Source organism: Martes martes, assembly GCF_963455335.1.
Source record: "Martes martes genome assembly, chromosome: 5".
NCBI lineage: Eukaryota > Metazoa > Chordata > Mammalia > Carnivora > Mustelidae > Martes > Martes martes.
This window is the reverse complement of record NC_137892.1, coordinates 100,005,236-100,022,988: the sequence shown is the minus strand read 5'-3', so window position 1 is coordinate 100,022,988 and position 17,753 is coordinate 100,005,236. Positions and strand designations below refer to the sequence as shown.

At 38.8% G+C, this 17,753-nt stretch overlaps 1 protein-coding gene across 1 annotated transcript in view; it reads left to right on the top strand.

Annotated features, from left to right (window-relative positions):
- Positions 1-686: 686 nt before the first annotated feature.
- CCDC192 (coiled-coil domain containing 192) overlaps positions 687-17,753 on the top strand; it is a gene marked incomplete at both ends in the record, with an annotated part of 195,746 nt that continues 178,679 nt past the window's right edge. Inside the window, 2 exons of the mRNA XM_080804605.1 lie at positions 687-748; positions 6,084-6,135. Of these exons, the coding sequence (XP_080660731.1) occupies positions 687-748; positions 6,084-6,135 (114 nt within the window). The remainder of the gene's footprint in view (positions 749-6,083; positions 6,136-17,753) is intronic.

Sequence of the window (17,753 nt, the reverse complement as noted above, 5' to 3'; positions counted from 1 at the left end):
GACCTGGGGTCATGAACACATCCAGGGAGAGATACAGCAACCGGCTGGAAGAAAGTGGCTAGTGTCTCTGGACAAGCGAAGGGAAGAAGGAGCAGCAGTGCAGGTAAGTTGTGACAATGAAGAGAATGCCCGCTCATTGGCCACGATTTACCACCCCTGCAATCCTGCATCAGGAAAGAAGCCTTCATCAGGATGTGGCCAGGTGGAACCTTGCAGTGTCTGGATCCCAGGGAAAGAAGATCATCACAAGGGGGGAAGGGGAGGTGGAGCCTGGGGCAAAAACTACTGCCAGCCTGCAAACCAACCCATTTCTGTGGATGCAACCCTCTTAGACCAGCAGCATGACTGTCAGCACTGGTTCCAGAAGCAAGCAGGCCATGGCTTGAGCACAAAACCACTGCTTCTGGCCCACTTTGAATGCATTTTCTAGAAATGATGAATCTGTGGTGGTTCTACATGAATACTCATGATTGGATCTGATTTGTGAGATGTTTTGAAGGGTTACTGTGGCTTTGTAATTGAGATTTTTTTTTTCTTCCTCTTGGGAAGTAACTGTTCTTCCCACAACCATTGTGGTTGCCTAGCAACAGGGAACAGTAGACCAATCACAGGGATTCTGAAGCTAAGGAATGAGGATAGTTGATGTCTGTCCCATGGACGGGGTACATCAGTGGGCCTGACTTGAGATGGGGGAATGTTATAGCAAGAAATCTGTGGCCCCAGGGTCTGAAACCCTGGAGAGAATCAGGTGAGTTCCCAGCTCCTTCTGTCGCAAAAGAACTCATGGGAATTTCTAGATAAAGGAGATCTTACTCAGTGCTTCAAAGAAAACCTTTTTTTAAAGTCTGGGGGAAAATATCAGACAGACTTTTCACCTGATCCTGGAAAATGACCCCTTTCTTTGAATGATGCTTTCATAGGGCAGGGTCTGATACACAACAAGTATTCAATAAATATTTGTTGAATGAATAAAATGTCCCTTACTTGCTCTTCTCAAAATCACACACTCACCCCAACCATTTTATTGGCATGGGGAGGGAAGGCCGAGCCAGCCGTTTACTGGAACCACTGTAATGAAATGTCACCTTCACCACTCCCTTGCCAGGAGATATCCACAACAGAAGCTAGGTCATTGCAACTCTCCTCAAATAAAAACCCAGATCATCTCTGGCTACAGAAATGGACGTAAAACTCACCCCTGTAATTGATCTACAGTTAATAATGGGGAAATTCACAAGTAGGTACAATATGCATTTCCTCTTTAAATGTAGAAATACCTGCAACTTAGCATTTCCTTTTAAGCCTGGAATAGGAGACAGCCATATCTCCTCATAGAAAGAGCTAGATTGTGACGGGTAGCCTGTGATATGTACACCACAGCTCTGCTTAGTTAGGCTTTAAAAGGTATTTTCATTACATGAAATGTGTGGGCCTTGTTTTTATTGGCTTTTCACCTGGGGCCTATGGTCCATAGATGCTGTGGGAAATTCACAAATCCCCCAAAACTTTGTGTGAGATGTTTCTATGTGCAAAAGGTCTGTGACCTTCAAAAGATTAATAGTCTTTGGGAAGGAGGGAGTCTTTTGTCTGTTAAAGAAAATGAAATTTAGCAAACGCTCATTTTCTTTTAATTTCCCTGAACACAGCACCTAAAGAGATAATATGTCAATGTGCTGACAATCCAAGAGGTGAACATAATGTTACTGAATGAAGAGAAAATGCCCTGCGATTAACAATTTTGAAATAAATAGCCCCGTGTATAGCCAGCAGGGAAGCCAAGTGAGGAGCAGGACTGTGCTCTCACTGCAAATTATCACTGGTGTTTTGGTCTCCATATAGAACCATATGGAACTGAGCATTTATGCAAGTGGAGAGCAGAGTTTTGAGCTTGGACACAGCCGAGTACATACTACCTTGGCTAACCCTTAGGTGGGTTCAGTTCAGCTCCTTTACTTCCAAGTAGGAGCAAACTGGTCCCATGTGCCTGGTGGTCTGTCCTACTTTTCTTTCCATCCTTCTTCTCTTCTCAGGACCTTGAGACAGATCTTCTCTACAGTTTATAGAAACCAAATGGGAATTTGCTCCTATGTTAGTCCAAGAAAAGAGGGTTAGGCCTTGGATGCAATTAACCTAGGGAATAAAGAAGGCATTTTCCCAGGAAATTCTTTCTCATAAGAATTGGGTGCTCACTAGCTATATTTCCAAACCAGTTTTATTAAAATCTTTTATTCACATGAACTAAGTGGTAACTGATTACTACTCCCGTAAAAAAAAAAAAAAAGGGTAAAAAGTTTGGAAAACAGATAGATATTTCACTGAGAGGAAGGAAATATTTATGTTCTTGTCACTTACAGAGAAAAACGACTGTAAAGCTGAAATGTCCTATTAATACTCCCTGCCAATAGAAATTTAAAGGATTTTCTCAGTTTTTCCATGAACCCTGAAGTAAAGCAAAACCATTGCAATAAAAACAAGCTTCACAAATATGTTTCTTAATTCTCATTTGTTTTCTCTCAAGGTTAATAGGCTTTCTGAAGCTTTTTATGCTACAAACATGACTCGTACTGTGTGTATGCTGAGTAGCTATGGTTACTCTGAGGCCATGACTCATGACCTTTAAATATTATTGTTAGGCAGCCAAAGCTCCCTCACTTTTAAACCAGTAGTTTTGTTTCAGGCATTATTAAAAGAAGGTGGTTTCGAATAGTTCTTTCTCTTGTACACTTGTGGCACATCTGAATATGTACATAAGGGTACTTGTACCCAAAACATTTTGTATTTTTTGTTTGGCTTCATTCAGTAACTAGATATTAATTTCTTGGATGGTATGTCATCGGATGAATAAAAAACAAACGAAGATATTCATTGTCTGCTAGGAAGTATCACTGAGGAGATGCAAAAACATAGGTTGACAAATAATTATTTATATGATGAAATGTGATCAGGGCTATAATAAGATACAGACATCCGCACACTACTTGTGGACACAGAGACAAGAAACAATTTGCCCGGTAGGATCAAAGAAGCTTCAGGAAGAGGTGGAATTTGAGTCATGGTGTGAAGAATAGGTAGGAGTTTTACAAACAGAGAAGAGAGCAAGAGCATTCTTGTCAGAGGAAACAACCAAAGAAAAAGACAAACACATAGCCTGGGACCACTGAGTAGTACAGTTGGTGAGAATATCATGTTTGTGAGAGGCACTGATAGAAGAAAAAATGAGTTAGATAGGAAGAGGGGGCCCTTTATTAAGATCCTTCAAAACCATTTGTTGTTTTGTCCAGCAACGGGATGACAAAATTTGTTTTCCATTTTGTGATAAAGAGGTACTATCAAGTAGAAACACCAAAATACTGGTTTTTACTGATTTGGTAGGATGAGACAAGAGCAATTACATTAGAACCCCAGCATGTCCTTCCACTGAGTGGGAATCTAATTAATTTTGTTCAATAGTCACTGATTACTTTGTGAACATTTTAAAAGGTTTTAAGGTTTTTGAAGAGTGAAAGATATGCAGAGTAACATGGAAATAAAATAATACGTTTGTTATGGAGAGAGTAGGATAGGAAATGATAAAAGTACTCTGGGATTTTAAAGTTAGGCTTATCGGAACAGAAGAACAAGACTTTGAGATTGGGGGTTTACTAAATCACCCATCTATTAATTCATTCATTAAAAAATATTTATTGACCATCCTAGCCCTGTTCAAGATGTGAAAGAAAGAGTAACAAAATAACAACAGAAAAAATTCCCTATCTTCAAGAAGTTTGCATTTTCAGTTGGAAGGAGACATAATAAATATAATTAATAAGCAAATTCCACAGTATGCTAGAAGGTGGTAAGTACAGCAAAGAAAAATTAAGCAAGGTCATGAGGATGGAGAGAGGGCGAAGAGGTCAATTTTATTTTATTTTTTTAAAGATTTACTTATTTATTTGAAAGAGAGAGAGCACTCAAGTCAGGGGTAGGGCTGAGGGAAGGGGAGAGGGAGAATCTCAAGCAGACTCCCTCACTGAGCATGGAGCTGGACTCAAGGCTCAATCTCATGACCTTGAGATCACGTCCTGAGTTGAAATCAAGAGTTGGATGATTAACCCACTGAGCCACCCAGGTTCCCTGAAAGATCAATTTTTAAGAAGGGTGCATATGGTAGGCCTCACTGAGAAAAGATATTTGAACAAAGACAAGAAGGAAGTGGAAAAGAGTCAAGCAGACAACTATGGAGTACATGCTCCTGGCATTAGGACTTGTGATGAGAGTCTATATAAGGAAGTTAAAGAAGAGTGAGGAAGCCAGCAGGACTGATTGAGGAGAATATAAGATGAATTCAGAGAGGCAAAGGTGGAGTTGTATGGGAGGGGGAAGGAGGGAGTGGGATGGAGCCTTACAATGGATGGGAAGGGTAAATGGGTGAGACATCTTTAGGACCTCATATGCCATTATAAGGGTTTGAGCTTTTATTCTGAGTGAAATGAGATCTCTGACTGGAGGGTTTTGAGCAGAGGAGTGAAATAATTTTTATTATAGTCAATGTACTGAAAATAGAATGTAGTAGGTAAAGTTGGAAGCAGAGAGCACCATTTAGGAGATTAATGCAATAACCCAGGCAGGAGCTGATGGTAGTGTGAGGGCTGGACCAGGGTGTTAGCAGTGAAGATAGTGAGTTGGCCAGATACTGGATATATTGTGACTATAGAGCCAAGGGTTTCCTGTTGGATTGGATATGGATTCTGAGACAAAAAGAGGAGTCAAGGTGTCAGCCTGAGTGAGTAGAAGGAGTCCGTCATCATCAACTGAGATGGGGAAGACTGCAAGCAGAAGATTGGAGGTAGAAATTAGGAGTTAGGTTTGGAAATGGTGAAACTGCGATCTCGATTAGACATCCCAGTGGAGGTGTCAAAAGACAATTGCATGAATGAATCTGGAATTCAAGGGAGAAGTCTAGAAATGCATTATTTGGCAGTGATCAGCATACAGATGAATTTATTTATTTTTTAAAATTTTTTAAAAAGATTTTATTTATTTATTTGCCAGAAAGAGCGAGAGGGCACAAGCAGCAGGAATAGTAGAGGGAGAGGGAGAAGGAGGCTCCCTGCTGAGCAGGGAACCTGGTGCAGGGCTTGATCCCAGGACCCCGAGATCATGACCTGAGCCAAAGGCAGATGCTTAACCATCTGAGCCATCCAGGCACTCCCATGTTGATGAATTTAAAGCCATGAGGTTGGATGACATCACTAGTGGAGAGGATGTGACTAGAGGAGAGAGGAGGCCTTGGAGCATGCCAAAGCTGAGAGTGCAGGGAGAGAGAAAGAACCATCAAAAGACACTGAGAAGGAGCAGCAGGGGGAGGGCAGAAAGAAAACCTGGGACCTTAGGACATCCTGGAAGCCAAGTGCAGAGAGCCTGTGAAGGAGGAAGAAATGAATCATGTCAAAAGCTGTCAAGTAAAGTGAGATGTGACAAATGATCACTACAACAGTGATGTGGAGATCGCTGATGAATTAAGTGCAGTTTCTGTGGAATAGTGCTTTTGAGAGTCTGGATGGAGAGCTGCCTTAACAAAAAACAGGAGAGATAGTGAAAATACATCCTCGTTATAAAGGGGCTCAGGGCAATCAAACAGAAAGTAAAGGGTTAAGAGGGCTCAAGATGCAATAAATAACAGCATGTTTGTAAACTACTGGAAATGATTCCAGAGAGATTGAGTGACCAACAGTGTAGGAGACAAAGAATTCCCCAAGTCTGCTGTTTTGCAGGATGATAGGCTTTCTTCCACTTTTTCTTTTTCTTTTTTTAGTTGAAATAAGAGATTTTGCAGGTTTTCAGAACAGACTGTACTGTTCAGACTGCTTATTCTCAAGAGAGCCTTTAAAGGCTATTTTATCTTCTTTGAGTGAAGTTTACATTCCATAGTTTTGATTTCCTTTAGAAAAGTTCAGAAATTACATTTGGAGGAAATACTTTACAACAATTACCTTCAATGACACAGTGTAAAGATCTATTTGATGTGTGGGGGTGTGTGTGTATACAAGTATGTGCACACCTGAAATAAAATTTTGGAATTCTAAACTCTTACTTTATTTCAGCACCACGTCTACAAGTTCAGAGTCAAATATACAACAAAGGAACAAAAAACTGGTAAGAGATGAAGTTTGCCTGAATTCTTTTTTTTTTTTTAAAGCATTACAGTCAATAAAACTGAAACTTCTTTAATTAATGCTGAGATTTTCCTGATATAGTTTGCTTTCTCATTTTATTAGTAAGGATTATAAAAATAAAGCATGGGATATCTTTTTGTTTAGTAGAATGTGGCCAAGTGGGTAGAGTGCCAACTAAGCAATATTACTGGGCAGTAGGGAAGTTAGGGGTGCTGTGGTGCGGCCCCACAGTATCCCAGACATCCTGGTTACTCCAAAGTCTTTGCTTGTATGTGAGGAAATTCTGGAATTCAAACAAGGTACAGACTGGGTAAATCACATTATGTGGTTTATTTAGGCTAAGGGTGAAATCACAGTCTATTCTAGATATTTCCAGTTCATGCTCTTTTAAGTGGGATGATGGCATACTTAGTTCTGACCCTTGAGATCTTGTCTCTTCTATAAGCTCTCTTATGCCCTCAGACAGCGAGGTTCTTTTTACCTGAGCCTCATCTTGTACCTATCTCGGCCTCAGAGAGCAAGTGTGAAGGCTGTTGAGAAATGTTGCGGCTGAGTGATGGGGACATGGGAGCTCATTATGCTAGTCCTCCACTTTTATGAGAGAATTTGAGAATTTCTCTTAAAGAAAAAATAAGCTATATTTACACCCCTGATTCAGTTTTAGTAAGGATCCCCTAGACCTCACTATAGACATTTCTGGAACAACCCTTTTAGCTCTAATGTACCCTGCAGCAGTGTGGTATGGAAGAAAGATCACAGGACTAGGAATCAGGCCCAAGTGTCTCACCTCCAAGCTATTTGACCATAACCAAGTCATTTAAGCTCTCAGGGTCTTGTATTTCATCCATAAAATCAGGATGATGAACTTCTACTTTGAATATGATGTTTGGGTTGTGGAAATGGTTGGTGTACCTACCGGTGCACTGAAGTATAGTTATTTAGAATCGATAGCATTCCAATGGGCTCCCCTGTGGGCCGGGGGACTTTGCTCTTGGATTTCTGGTTTTCTTTCTGGATTCAGCAGCTCTGCCCTACCACTCCCATCCCATCTCAGCATCACCAGCTAAGAACCATTGATCTAATGAAGTGCATATCCAGAAGCCCATTCCTGTCCTTATTTTTTCAAAAACATCAACATCTCTTTTCTGAGTTACGTTCACTTAACCTGACCCCAGACAGACTGGTTGTATCTCTGAAATCCATAATTATCTTCAGGAGGAGGGTTTTGTTAAGGAAATGGACATCAAGGGAGGCCAGCTTAGACTAGTAGAACATGGATTTTATTAAAAATCTACTTGCTAACTGTAGTGATCCTTTAATCCTACATTGCCTTTTTTTTTTTTCAGCTGGCAAAAAAAGAAAAGCCTAATAATGAAGATTTTTAATACATATGTTGGAGCTGTTTATAATTCTGTTGTCCACAGAGAAAGTATTACTCACCAGTACCATATGAAAACATTTTGTTTCTCCTCTCGGAACTCTTGGATTAGAAGTTAAATTGCAGTTTTGGAAATGAGAGACTTCAGCTCACCAATTCCATTTACTGCCTTTCCCTCTAACAATGCTAATCAATTAGCACCCTAGAGATAACCCTCTGGTTGGCTGCGTATGACACGGCAAAGGACAAGGTGCCAATTACCACATGTAAGATTTCTGCCCAGGGCTCCCAATTAGCTTCCTGGAGTTCAGAATCTAATGCTTTCAATTTACATTTAATACAGTTGGGAGCCCTGGGGCTGCACATAGCTGGTTCTGCAGTGTTTTTATATTTCCAAAAGAATACATTTAGCTGGAGGAGGTTAGAATTAGAGATCTCAAGGCCATAAGACATCCACAGTTAGTGTTGTCTGCTCATCACACAATGCCTTTCAGGTCTTGCAACTCTTAGAATGGTCACTCAGCAGAGCCCTATTCTGCTGTGTACCATGTGGTACACACTAACTTGCAGGTGGATCCCAGATGCCTCTTTTAAACAGTGACAGTTTGCTTGCGCCCAAGACATTGATGCTGAAGGATGAAATCTGTTGAATTCTGTGAGGATGTCTCCACCACCCACATATAGAAACAAGCTCCTCCCATCTGGAAATCTGGATGTGGTGGTTCCCTATTTTGTCTTTACTTTACTCTTCTCTGAATACTACTTTAATTTTTGGACTCTCCTGGTAAACTACATTCTTAGAGGGAGAACTGGCCTTTCTTTGTTCATCTCTATGTCCACGAGACAGAGTCTGTGAGAGCAAAACAGCACTCAATCATCATCGTCTGAAATAGAACAAATGGACCAAGCACTAGGTATAGTTCTAGGTGATCAACAGAGGCCGTCACGCTGATTCCCTATGGCAGCGGAGGGCGGTGGGTTTCAGAATCATCACTCTCTTACTGACACTTTCCTTCTCATTATTACCACATTAGAAATTAAGAAATTGAGATTCGCGGAGGAGGGGAATGATTTTAGCTATTGAGTGACCAAGGAATATGTGTGTACCCGATAGGAGGAACATCCCAGCATAATGAGGTGTTAGTTTTATTTTAGATCCACAACTCAGGGGCCAGGTTGTCCCTGTTTATCTGCACCCTATTCTTCTGGGCCTGTTGGAGGATGAGAATGTTATTTAAACTGTTGCCTTTGCTGCATTTTAATATCTTCTGACAGAGAACAGCTAGTGCATATAAATCATCTCATTCAAAGCTGTTTAGGAAATAAAAATTCTATTGCAAGGAGGCTTGACCTGAACCGGATACCTGGCTCAGGATTTCTCCCTCTGAATTATTCCTGCTAATTGTGACACACGGAGATGAATTATGTAAAACACATGATGTCACTGGTTATGTGACATCCTCCAAAAGTGAGGATGTGGGCCTGAATTCATCAATGCTAGAATATGTATGAAGTAGTTCACCCATTGTGCAAAACTGAGCTTATTATAAAACCTCACAAACCCTTTAGCTTCCAAGTTGCAATTTAGTGATGAGTTCATCAAAAATCATCTTAGGTACCAAAAATATGAAAGCACTTTTTAAAAAATTTTTGTGAGGTAAAAATCATAGCACACAACATAGAAAGACAGCTCTCCAAAATGACCTTTTGGAGTAGCTGAAAGGTTTTTGCATTTGATAAACTGGGCAAGGCAAGCAATGCCTTAAATTGTGTCAAATTTTATAAAATCTGTTCTTTTAATACTTGGTATGATATAGCATTATGTTTGTAGGAAGCAGGTATTTTGTCGCATTCTCATATTTCTAAATTTTAATGTTCTAAAATGGCTTTCAGAAAATTCTTCCCATTAAGGACCAAACTTTCAAATCATTTGTTAATATATCACTTGTGTTTTAAAGGAACATTTCAAATGATTTAAAGGAAATATTCCTATTTATTCTTAGAATGAGATTAATGTAGAACTCTATTTCTATGTATATTTAAACAAAGATTTGTGTCTATTCTGGAAAATTGGAGATATATATATATATATATATATATATATATATATTCACTTTAATTCATGAGAAATGATGTCACAGAATTTTCTGTTTTGGATTTCTTTCTTTCTTCTGTTCTTTCTCCTTCTCTTTTTTTCTTTCTTTCCTTCCCGTCCTCCCTTCTTTCCTCCTTTCCTTCCTTCCTTCCTCTTTCTCTTTTCCTTCCTCCCTCCTTCCCTCCCTCCCTTTCTCCCTTCCTTCTGTCTCTCTTTTACTGAAGTAAACTTGACTTTTGACATATGTACAAACCAGTCAAGAGAAGGAAACTATCCATCACCCCCAGGAGTTTCTCATACTCCTCTGTCATCTCTCTCACCCACTTCTCCCTACCTACCTATAGACCATTCTCAAAGAAGCATTGGTTTGCTTTGTGTCACTGTATATTATTTTATATTTCCTTGAGCTTTACATAAGTGGAGGTACACAGTACATACCCCCTTTACTGGCTTCTTCCACTTGGCCAAACTATTTCGAGCTTCATCTATGTTGTAGTGTATATCAATAATTAATTTTTATTGAATAGTATCCCACTGTATTGAATGTATGTTTGTTTATTCGTTCACCTGTTGGCTGACATTTAGGTTATTTCCAGTGTTTGACTCTTACAAATAAAGTTGCTATAAACATTCCTATACAAGTGTTTGTGTCGACATATGCTTTCTTTTCTCTTGGGTGAATACCTTAGAGTGAAGTGCTTGAATCATATTGTAGATATACTTTTAATTTCCTTGAAAACCATCAAACTGTTTTTCAAAGTGGTGGTATCATTGTACATTTCCACCAGCCTGGTTAGGGTCAGCCTTTTGAGTTTCAGCCATTCTGATAGATGTAGCCCTATCTCAGGGTGGCTTGCATTGGCATCTCCTTAATAGCTAATGGTGTTGAGCGTTTTTTCTTGTATTTCTTTGCCATCCTTACATCTTATTTGGTGAAGTATATATTGAAACCTTTTGTCCCTTTCTTGTTTCTTATTATTGGATTAAAGTTCTTTATGTATTCTAGACACAAGTAATTTTTCAGATTATGTGTTTTGCAGTTACTTCCTCCAGTCTCTGGTTACTCTTCTCATTCTCTTAACAGTGTCTTTAGAAGGGCAGAAGTTATTAATTTTTATGAAGTCTAATTTATCACTTTGTACTTTCATTTATCAGGCATTTGGTATCTGATCTAAGAAATCTTTGCCCAAGGTCACAAGTATTTTCTCTTGTTTTCCTCCAGAAGTCTCCTAGTTTTAGGTTTTACATTTAGATTGATTTATTGATTTTGAGTTCATTGTGCTTGATGATGACTCAATGCTGAGTCTCTCTCTAGGAATTTCCGTCAGCTGGAAGAGCTCCGACGCTCCAGGGTCATCTCTCTTCATGGGATCATCTTGTATCCAACAACTGGTTGGCCAGTCTCTTTCCTTAGACTGAAGACAAAACCAGGTCTCTTTCCTTAGAGGGCAATTCTGAAAGGCAGACCTGCTTCACAACTCCCACAGAATTGCTGAGGCTGCTGTTGCATTTCTGCTTCCCCTTCCTTTACAGGTGTCACTCCCAAGAGCCACCTCCAGTAATCTGCTCCCCAGGGACCCTAACCTAATAGAATCACAAAATCAAAATAGGTCTAACCTAATGCATAAGGTTTTGCAAATGGAAATTCATAGGAAATGCAAAACAGACACTGTGCTGTCACTTAGGGCAAGACAAAAGATGAATCAATACTGTCATTGTCATTTTGATAGCCCTTCAAAGAAATATTCCTTCATAGAAAAGATTTAATGAATATACGTTTGCAGAATTTAAGGAAGCAAAATATTTAATAAGGTATGATAATGTCCATTTATTTGATATAAAAATGGATTTTCTCCCCATAAAAGAATACAGATAGTATAGAAATTGGGTCTTTATTTCTGGGGATAATTGTTAGTTATCTAGATAGTATCTAATATTACTCTCTCTGGAAGAGTAATGTTATCTCCCTAGAGGCTGGAATGTGACATAACATATCTAGTGCAGTTTTTACCCATCATTCAACCTCTCATACAGCTTCTTTCATGTTGAGATTTTGTAATAATTGAGGGCCTGATTCATATCATCCTCTCCTGTCCCCATCCCCACTCTGTCCCTGTACAATCATCTCAAGCTCATCTAACCTAAACTTATGCTATACATAAGCAACTTCAACAGAGATTTCAGATCAAGTAGTGTGTCACGTGGTGGCAGTGATGCTAGACTTGCAGTCAGTGAGAAAGATATTTATTCCTTTGGTTATTATCAATAAAGACCAAAACTTCCATTCATTTCAATTTAATTTGATTGTCATTAAAATTTTTGCAGGCTATCAGTTACAGGTGGGAAATGGCTTAATATTTTATTTAGCTGAAGAAGTTATTTCTTCTTCACAACATCCATCCAAGGTGTGATGGAGAGGGACTCTATTCATCATAGTTACTAAGAGACCCTCTGAATGGAAACATCACCTAGGAATGCATTTCTGCAGTCCTCGCAGGTAGCAAATGAAGGAGGCATAAACTGGAAGTTAAATGCACCACTTCTCCTATTTTATTAGTCAAAGAAGTCATGTGTCTTAAAACAGCTTCAGAAGCTGGGGAGGTGAAATCATATCATGAGCCTAGGAGAATTTTCAGAAATATGTTGGTGGACAAAAATCACAGCAATATAAAACTACTTTAAAAAAAAAAAAAAAAAGAATCCAACCTAAGGAAAAGGAAAAGGAAAAGAAATGCTATGGATAGATACAAGAGAAAACATTAGTTCTAGAATTTCTCATTTTAATAATAAGTTCTTTTAACTTGAGAACAGAGGCCATAAGAAAGATCTTAGCAGTTCAAGATGAGGTTGGCCAAAGCACTGGGAAGAGTTCTTTAGAAAATGATCCTTCACAAGCAATTAGGCCAGATGACCTATTTCATTTTAATTCTATGATACAGTACAAGTATAAGAAACAAAAGGTCCTGTTTTCACATGCAAGTGTTTTCCTTTATTTTTTTTTTTAAATGTCAACAGGCAAAGAAATTTAAAAAACATGTGGCACTAAAACAGATTGTTTACAGATAGGATGTTTTTCAGAATTTCCCCAAGAGGCATCAGTGGCTGAAGCATTTGAGTGTCTGCAAATTTGTTTCATCAAATGTCCATGACATTTTTTTCTCCATTTGGCTCTTTCAAATGGCAAAGAGTTTCAAACAACGGGCACTATTTGGGGAAAGCATGCTAATTTGTGCTGTGTAGTGCTGACACATTTTATTTTCTGTGAGGGCAGAAATGTTGAGAAGTCTGTATGTATAGAAGGAAGGAAGTTGTGAAATACAAAAATGGGGCAGAAGTTAAATGTATACATATTTAAATAGATAAAATTTAAGCACATATTTAATTTACTTCCAGGGCTACTCTGTATTAGTATTCTGAATAAACCCAACTTTCATGTAAAATTTGCTCAGCATCTCAAACCCGAAGGTTTAGACCAGAGGAAGACATGGCAAGGGGGAAGTGTGTTTTCAGACCATCTAATCAATCAGTCTGACTCTGAGAGCACACTTCAATTGCTGTGGTCTGAAGAAAAATACTTTACAAAACTTCAAAATTTCCCCGAAAAAGAATATCCTCCCAAAGGGCTAAGACAGTTATTCAATGGAGCCTTTCCCAAAGGAGTATGTCTCCTTGACACTGGAAGAGTGACCCCTGAGGGAGAAGCACAAGGATGCAGGCTCTCGGGGATTAAGTTTGGCCTGTGGCTGCCCTCTGTCTCATTAGGCAGATAGAATAACATCGGCTTAATTTGTTTTGATAGTTTTGTCAAACTGAAATTTGCTGCTGGGAATAATAGCCCAGGTCGTCGTGTCAATAGCTGAGCTGTTTGTGTTAGATCAAGTATCACAGTCAATTAGTTATTTCAAAATATGGCTAATAATCTGTACTCAATGAGGTTCAGAGAAATCGAATATTTCTCCAAGTTTTGATTAGAGTTTGCTTCTTCATAAAGTTGATTCTCTCCTTGGACAGATTTATGCATTAATAACAAGGATGAGAAGTTAATTTAGTCTCTGAAAATTCTATGTCTTGTAAGAAAACTTACCACTATTTCAACCCATTTATGAGGCATTTATATACATTCAAAATAAGTAATAGAAAATATTTGTACCATCTATTACAAATAATATCCTTAATGTGTTATGGTCTCATATAAACCAGTGAGGAAAAAAATCAGTCCTTAAAAAAGAAAATGGACAAAAGACACAAATCACAATTTACAGAAGTCTTGGGACATACAGATATCTAATAAGATGTCCAAATTTGCAAATATCATATAATACATCCAAATAATAGAAGGCAAAGACACTAAAATTTTTTAAATTTATTTATCATATTTACTTGTAAGTGTGACATATAAAAAGCATTCAGAAGGAGGGGCAATATAGTAATGGCAATATAGTAATACTCTGAACTCACCTCTTCCCACAGACACACCCAATCTATAGCTACATATGGATCATTTCCCTCTGAAAAGATCTGAAAACTAGATTAACTACTTTTTAAAGCAAAGTATCAAAGGACCAAAAAATATGGGTAGGAGAGGCAGAAACATAGTCTCATAAACCTTTCACCAATTACCACAAACACAATAGGGAAGAATCTCATCAGACAGGCATGTCTCCTAGAGGAGAAAGTTATTGGTACCCTGCACTGGGCACCCCAACTCCTGGTATCTGCACTGGAAAGATGGGCTACCAGTATACCTGGCTTGGAAAATCAACAGGGCAGATGTCCAACAATTCTAAAGTGCCAGAGGAAACTGAAATTTTCCCTTTTGGAGGGCTCACACGTGGTCTCATCCCAAGACTTAATGAAAACATAGCTTGAAAAGTACCTAGAGTATATGTGAAGGAGATTTATTTCATGATCTTGAGGCATTGGCTAGGGGGTGGGGGTGAGTAGGGGATGGCTGAGACACTACTCAGAGATGGAGGCATTGGGGAACACCATTGTTGCACTTTCCACATAGCCTGCTAGGGCAAGTGGATGAGCTCAAATCCTGTACCCTCCTATACCTTGGTGGTACAGTCAAGAGTGAGCAGTTGGGACATTTGCTCAGGCAGGAGAGCACAGTTGATTGCAGGCTCCCTTGATCCCTGGCTCCAGCCAGGTGAGTGCAAACAGTTGCGTCATTCTTCTACGCCCAGCCTAAAGCCAGCATGCTCTCACAGACAAGGCACTCCTTTGCTGCACTGCTGAAGCCTACTGCATACAATCAAACCATTTTCCCACCACCCTTATGAAGTCCTTTCTGCCACACTCTCTAACAGGCTTACTAAAGCCAGAGTGTGCATGTAGTTCACACAGGGGAAACCCCTTGATGATCTGGTGGTTTTGAGGATGGATGCTCCAGAGTTTCACAGGACCACAGCAACCAGAAAGACAGTTCTTATCAGGCAGCACTCTGAAGGCACTGTATAGACAGTGGGTTGAAACACACGCCCAGTCTTTCTTGAAAAATGCCTATTTTCTTAGTCTGGAGCTTCAGTCTGACAAAGAGGCTTCAGGGTCGCCACACACGTAGGGCTAAGGAAGTGAATCCAGGGAATGTAAGTAGGGGGACACCATCCTTGTGTGCCACTTGGCCTCAATAAGACTCATAACACTTCTCAGAAAGGGACTTACACACTTGTCTGGAGCCCTGATTTTTGCAACCCTTATCCAGGGAACACCTTTAGATCTCCTGGTCTGGAAGTCAGCAGAGTTTACAACTTCAGTCCCACAGAACTGTGTATATTGGCACGCTTTAAAAGCTGATGCTGGAGTCTGACTTCCAATCAACCTGAAACTAGGTGCTAAATAAGATTCCTTCCCTTGGATGACTGATAAGTCTTCACACACACATACCTAATAATGGGGGCATATCAAGAAGAAGTCAGGCAGTTAAAACAATTACAGAAGTTCAAGAGACAACTAAGAGCTGGGCAAGGTTGAAAGAGAAGCATTATTACCTTCACAAGGTCACTCTTTCAAGACAGAGAAATATAGCTGTTCTGCCTAATACATAGCAACAAACACAAACTGTCAAGCAAAATGAGGGAATAGGGAAATATATTCCAAACAAAAGGAAAAGACCTTAATGATATGAAGATAAGTAACCTTCCTGATAAAGAATTCAAAACATTGGTCATAAAGATGCTCACTGAACTCAGGAAAAGAATGGCTGAATGCAGTGAGAACTTCAACAAAGAAAGAGAAAAACTAAAGTACCAAATAGAAGTCACGGAGCTGAGGAAGACAATAACTGAAGGGAACAACATGCTAGAGGATTCAATAGCAGACTGGAAGAAGTAGAAGAATGGATTAGTGAGCTCGAAGACAGGGCAGTGGAACTCACCTCACAAAGCAGAAAAAAAAAAAAAAAAGAATTTTTAGAAAATGAAATAACTTAAGGGACCTTTACAACAACATAAAGCAGAACAGCATTCCCACTATAGAGGTCCTATAAAAAGAGAGAATGGGGTAGAGAGTTTATTTGTAGAAATAAATGATAGATGAAAACTTCCCTAACCTAGGGAAGGAAACAGACATCCAGATTCAGGTATTCTAGAGAGTTTCACATGAAATGAACCACACCAAATGAGCCACACCAAAGCATACTAAAATAAAAATGTCAACAGTTGAAGACAGAATCTTAAAAGCAGCAAGAGAAAGACAAATTGTTATGTACAAGGAAAAGCTCATAAGGCTATTGATACTTTTCTCACCAGAAACTTTGCAAGGCAGAAAAGAATGGCTTATGACATATACAAAGTAGGGGGAAAAAACAACACCCAAAAAACAAAAAACTTCTCACTAAAAATATTCTACCCAGCAAGGTTATCATTCATATCTGAAGAAGAGATGAAGAGTTTTCCAACAGGAAAGAGTCCTGAAATGATCCATGTATATATGGTCAACTTATTTATAACAAGGAAGGCAAGAATATACAATGGGGAAAAGATAGCCTCTTCAATATATGATATTGGGAAAAGTGGACAGCTACATGCAAAAGAATGAAACTGGAATACAATCTTACACAATATAAAAAAATCAACTCATAGTTGATTAAAGATTAGAATGTTTGACCTGAAATCTTAAAACTTCTAGGAGAAACAAAGTGGGTAAAGCTCCTTGATATTCTTGATATCAGTCATAGTCATTTTTGAGGATCTGACTCCAAAGGCGAAGGAAATAAAAGGAAAAATAAATAAATGGGACTACATCAAACCCAAAATCTTCTACACAGGAAAGGTAACCATCAACAAAATAAAAAGGCAATCTATTGAATACGAAAAAATATTTGTGAATTATGTACTTGATAAGGGGTTAATAACCAAAATATATAAGTAACTCCTAAAACTCAATAACAAAGTATCTGATTAAAAAATGGGCAAAGCATCTGAATAGATATTTCTCCAAAGAAGAATACAGATGTCACAGGCACATAAAAAAGAAGCTCAACATCACTAATCATCAGGGAAATGCAAATCAAAACCACGTTGTGATATCATCTAATACTTGTTAGAATGGCTATTATAAAAAAGACAAGAAATAACAAGTGTTGGTGAGGATGTGAAGAAGAGGTAACTCTCATGATCTGTGGATGAGAATGTAAATTGGTGTAGCTGCCATGGAAAGTGGTATGGAGGGTCTTCAAAAAATTACAAATGGCAATGCCACATGACCCAGCAACTTCACTGCTGGGTATCTATTCAAAGAAAATGAAAACACTAAATCAAAAAGATATATGCCACCCACATGTCCAATGCAGCATTATTCATAATAGCCAACATATGGAAACAACCTAAGCACCCATCAAAGGATGAATGGATAAAGAAAATGGGATATATATATATATATATATATATATATATATATATCTCACATATTACTTGGCCATAAAAAACAAAAACGAAATCTTGCCATTTGAGCAACATGGATGGACCTTGAGGCTATTATTCTAAGTGAAGTAAGTCAGACAGAGAAACACAATACCATTTGATTTCATTTATACACGAGATCTAAAAAACAAAAAGAAACAAAACAAAACAGGACCCAGACTTGTAGATACAGAGAACAGATTGTTGTTTGCCACAGGGGA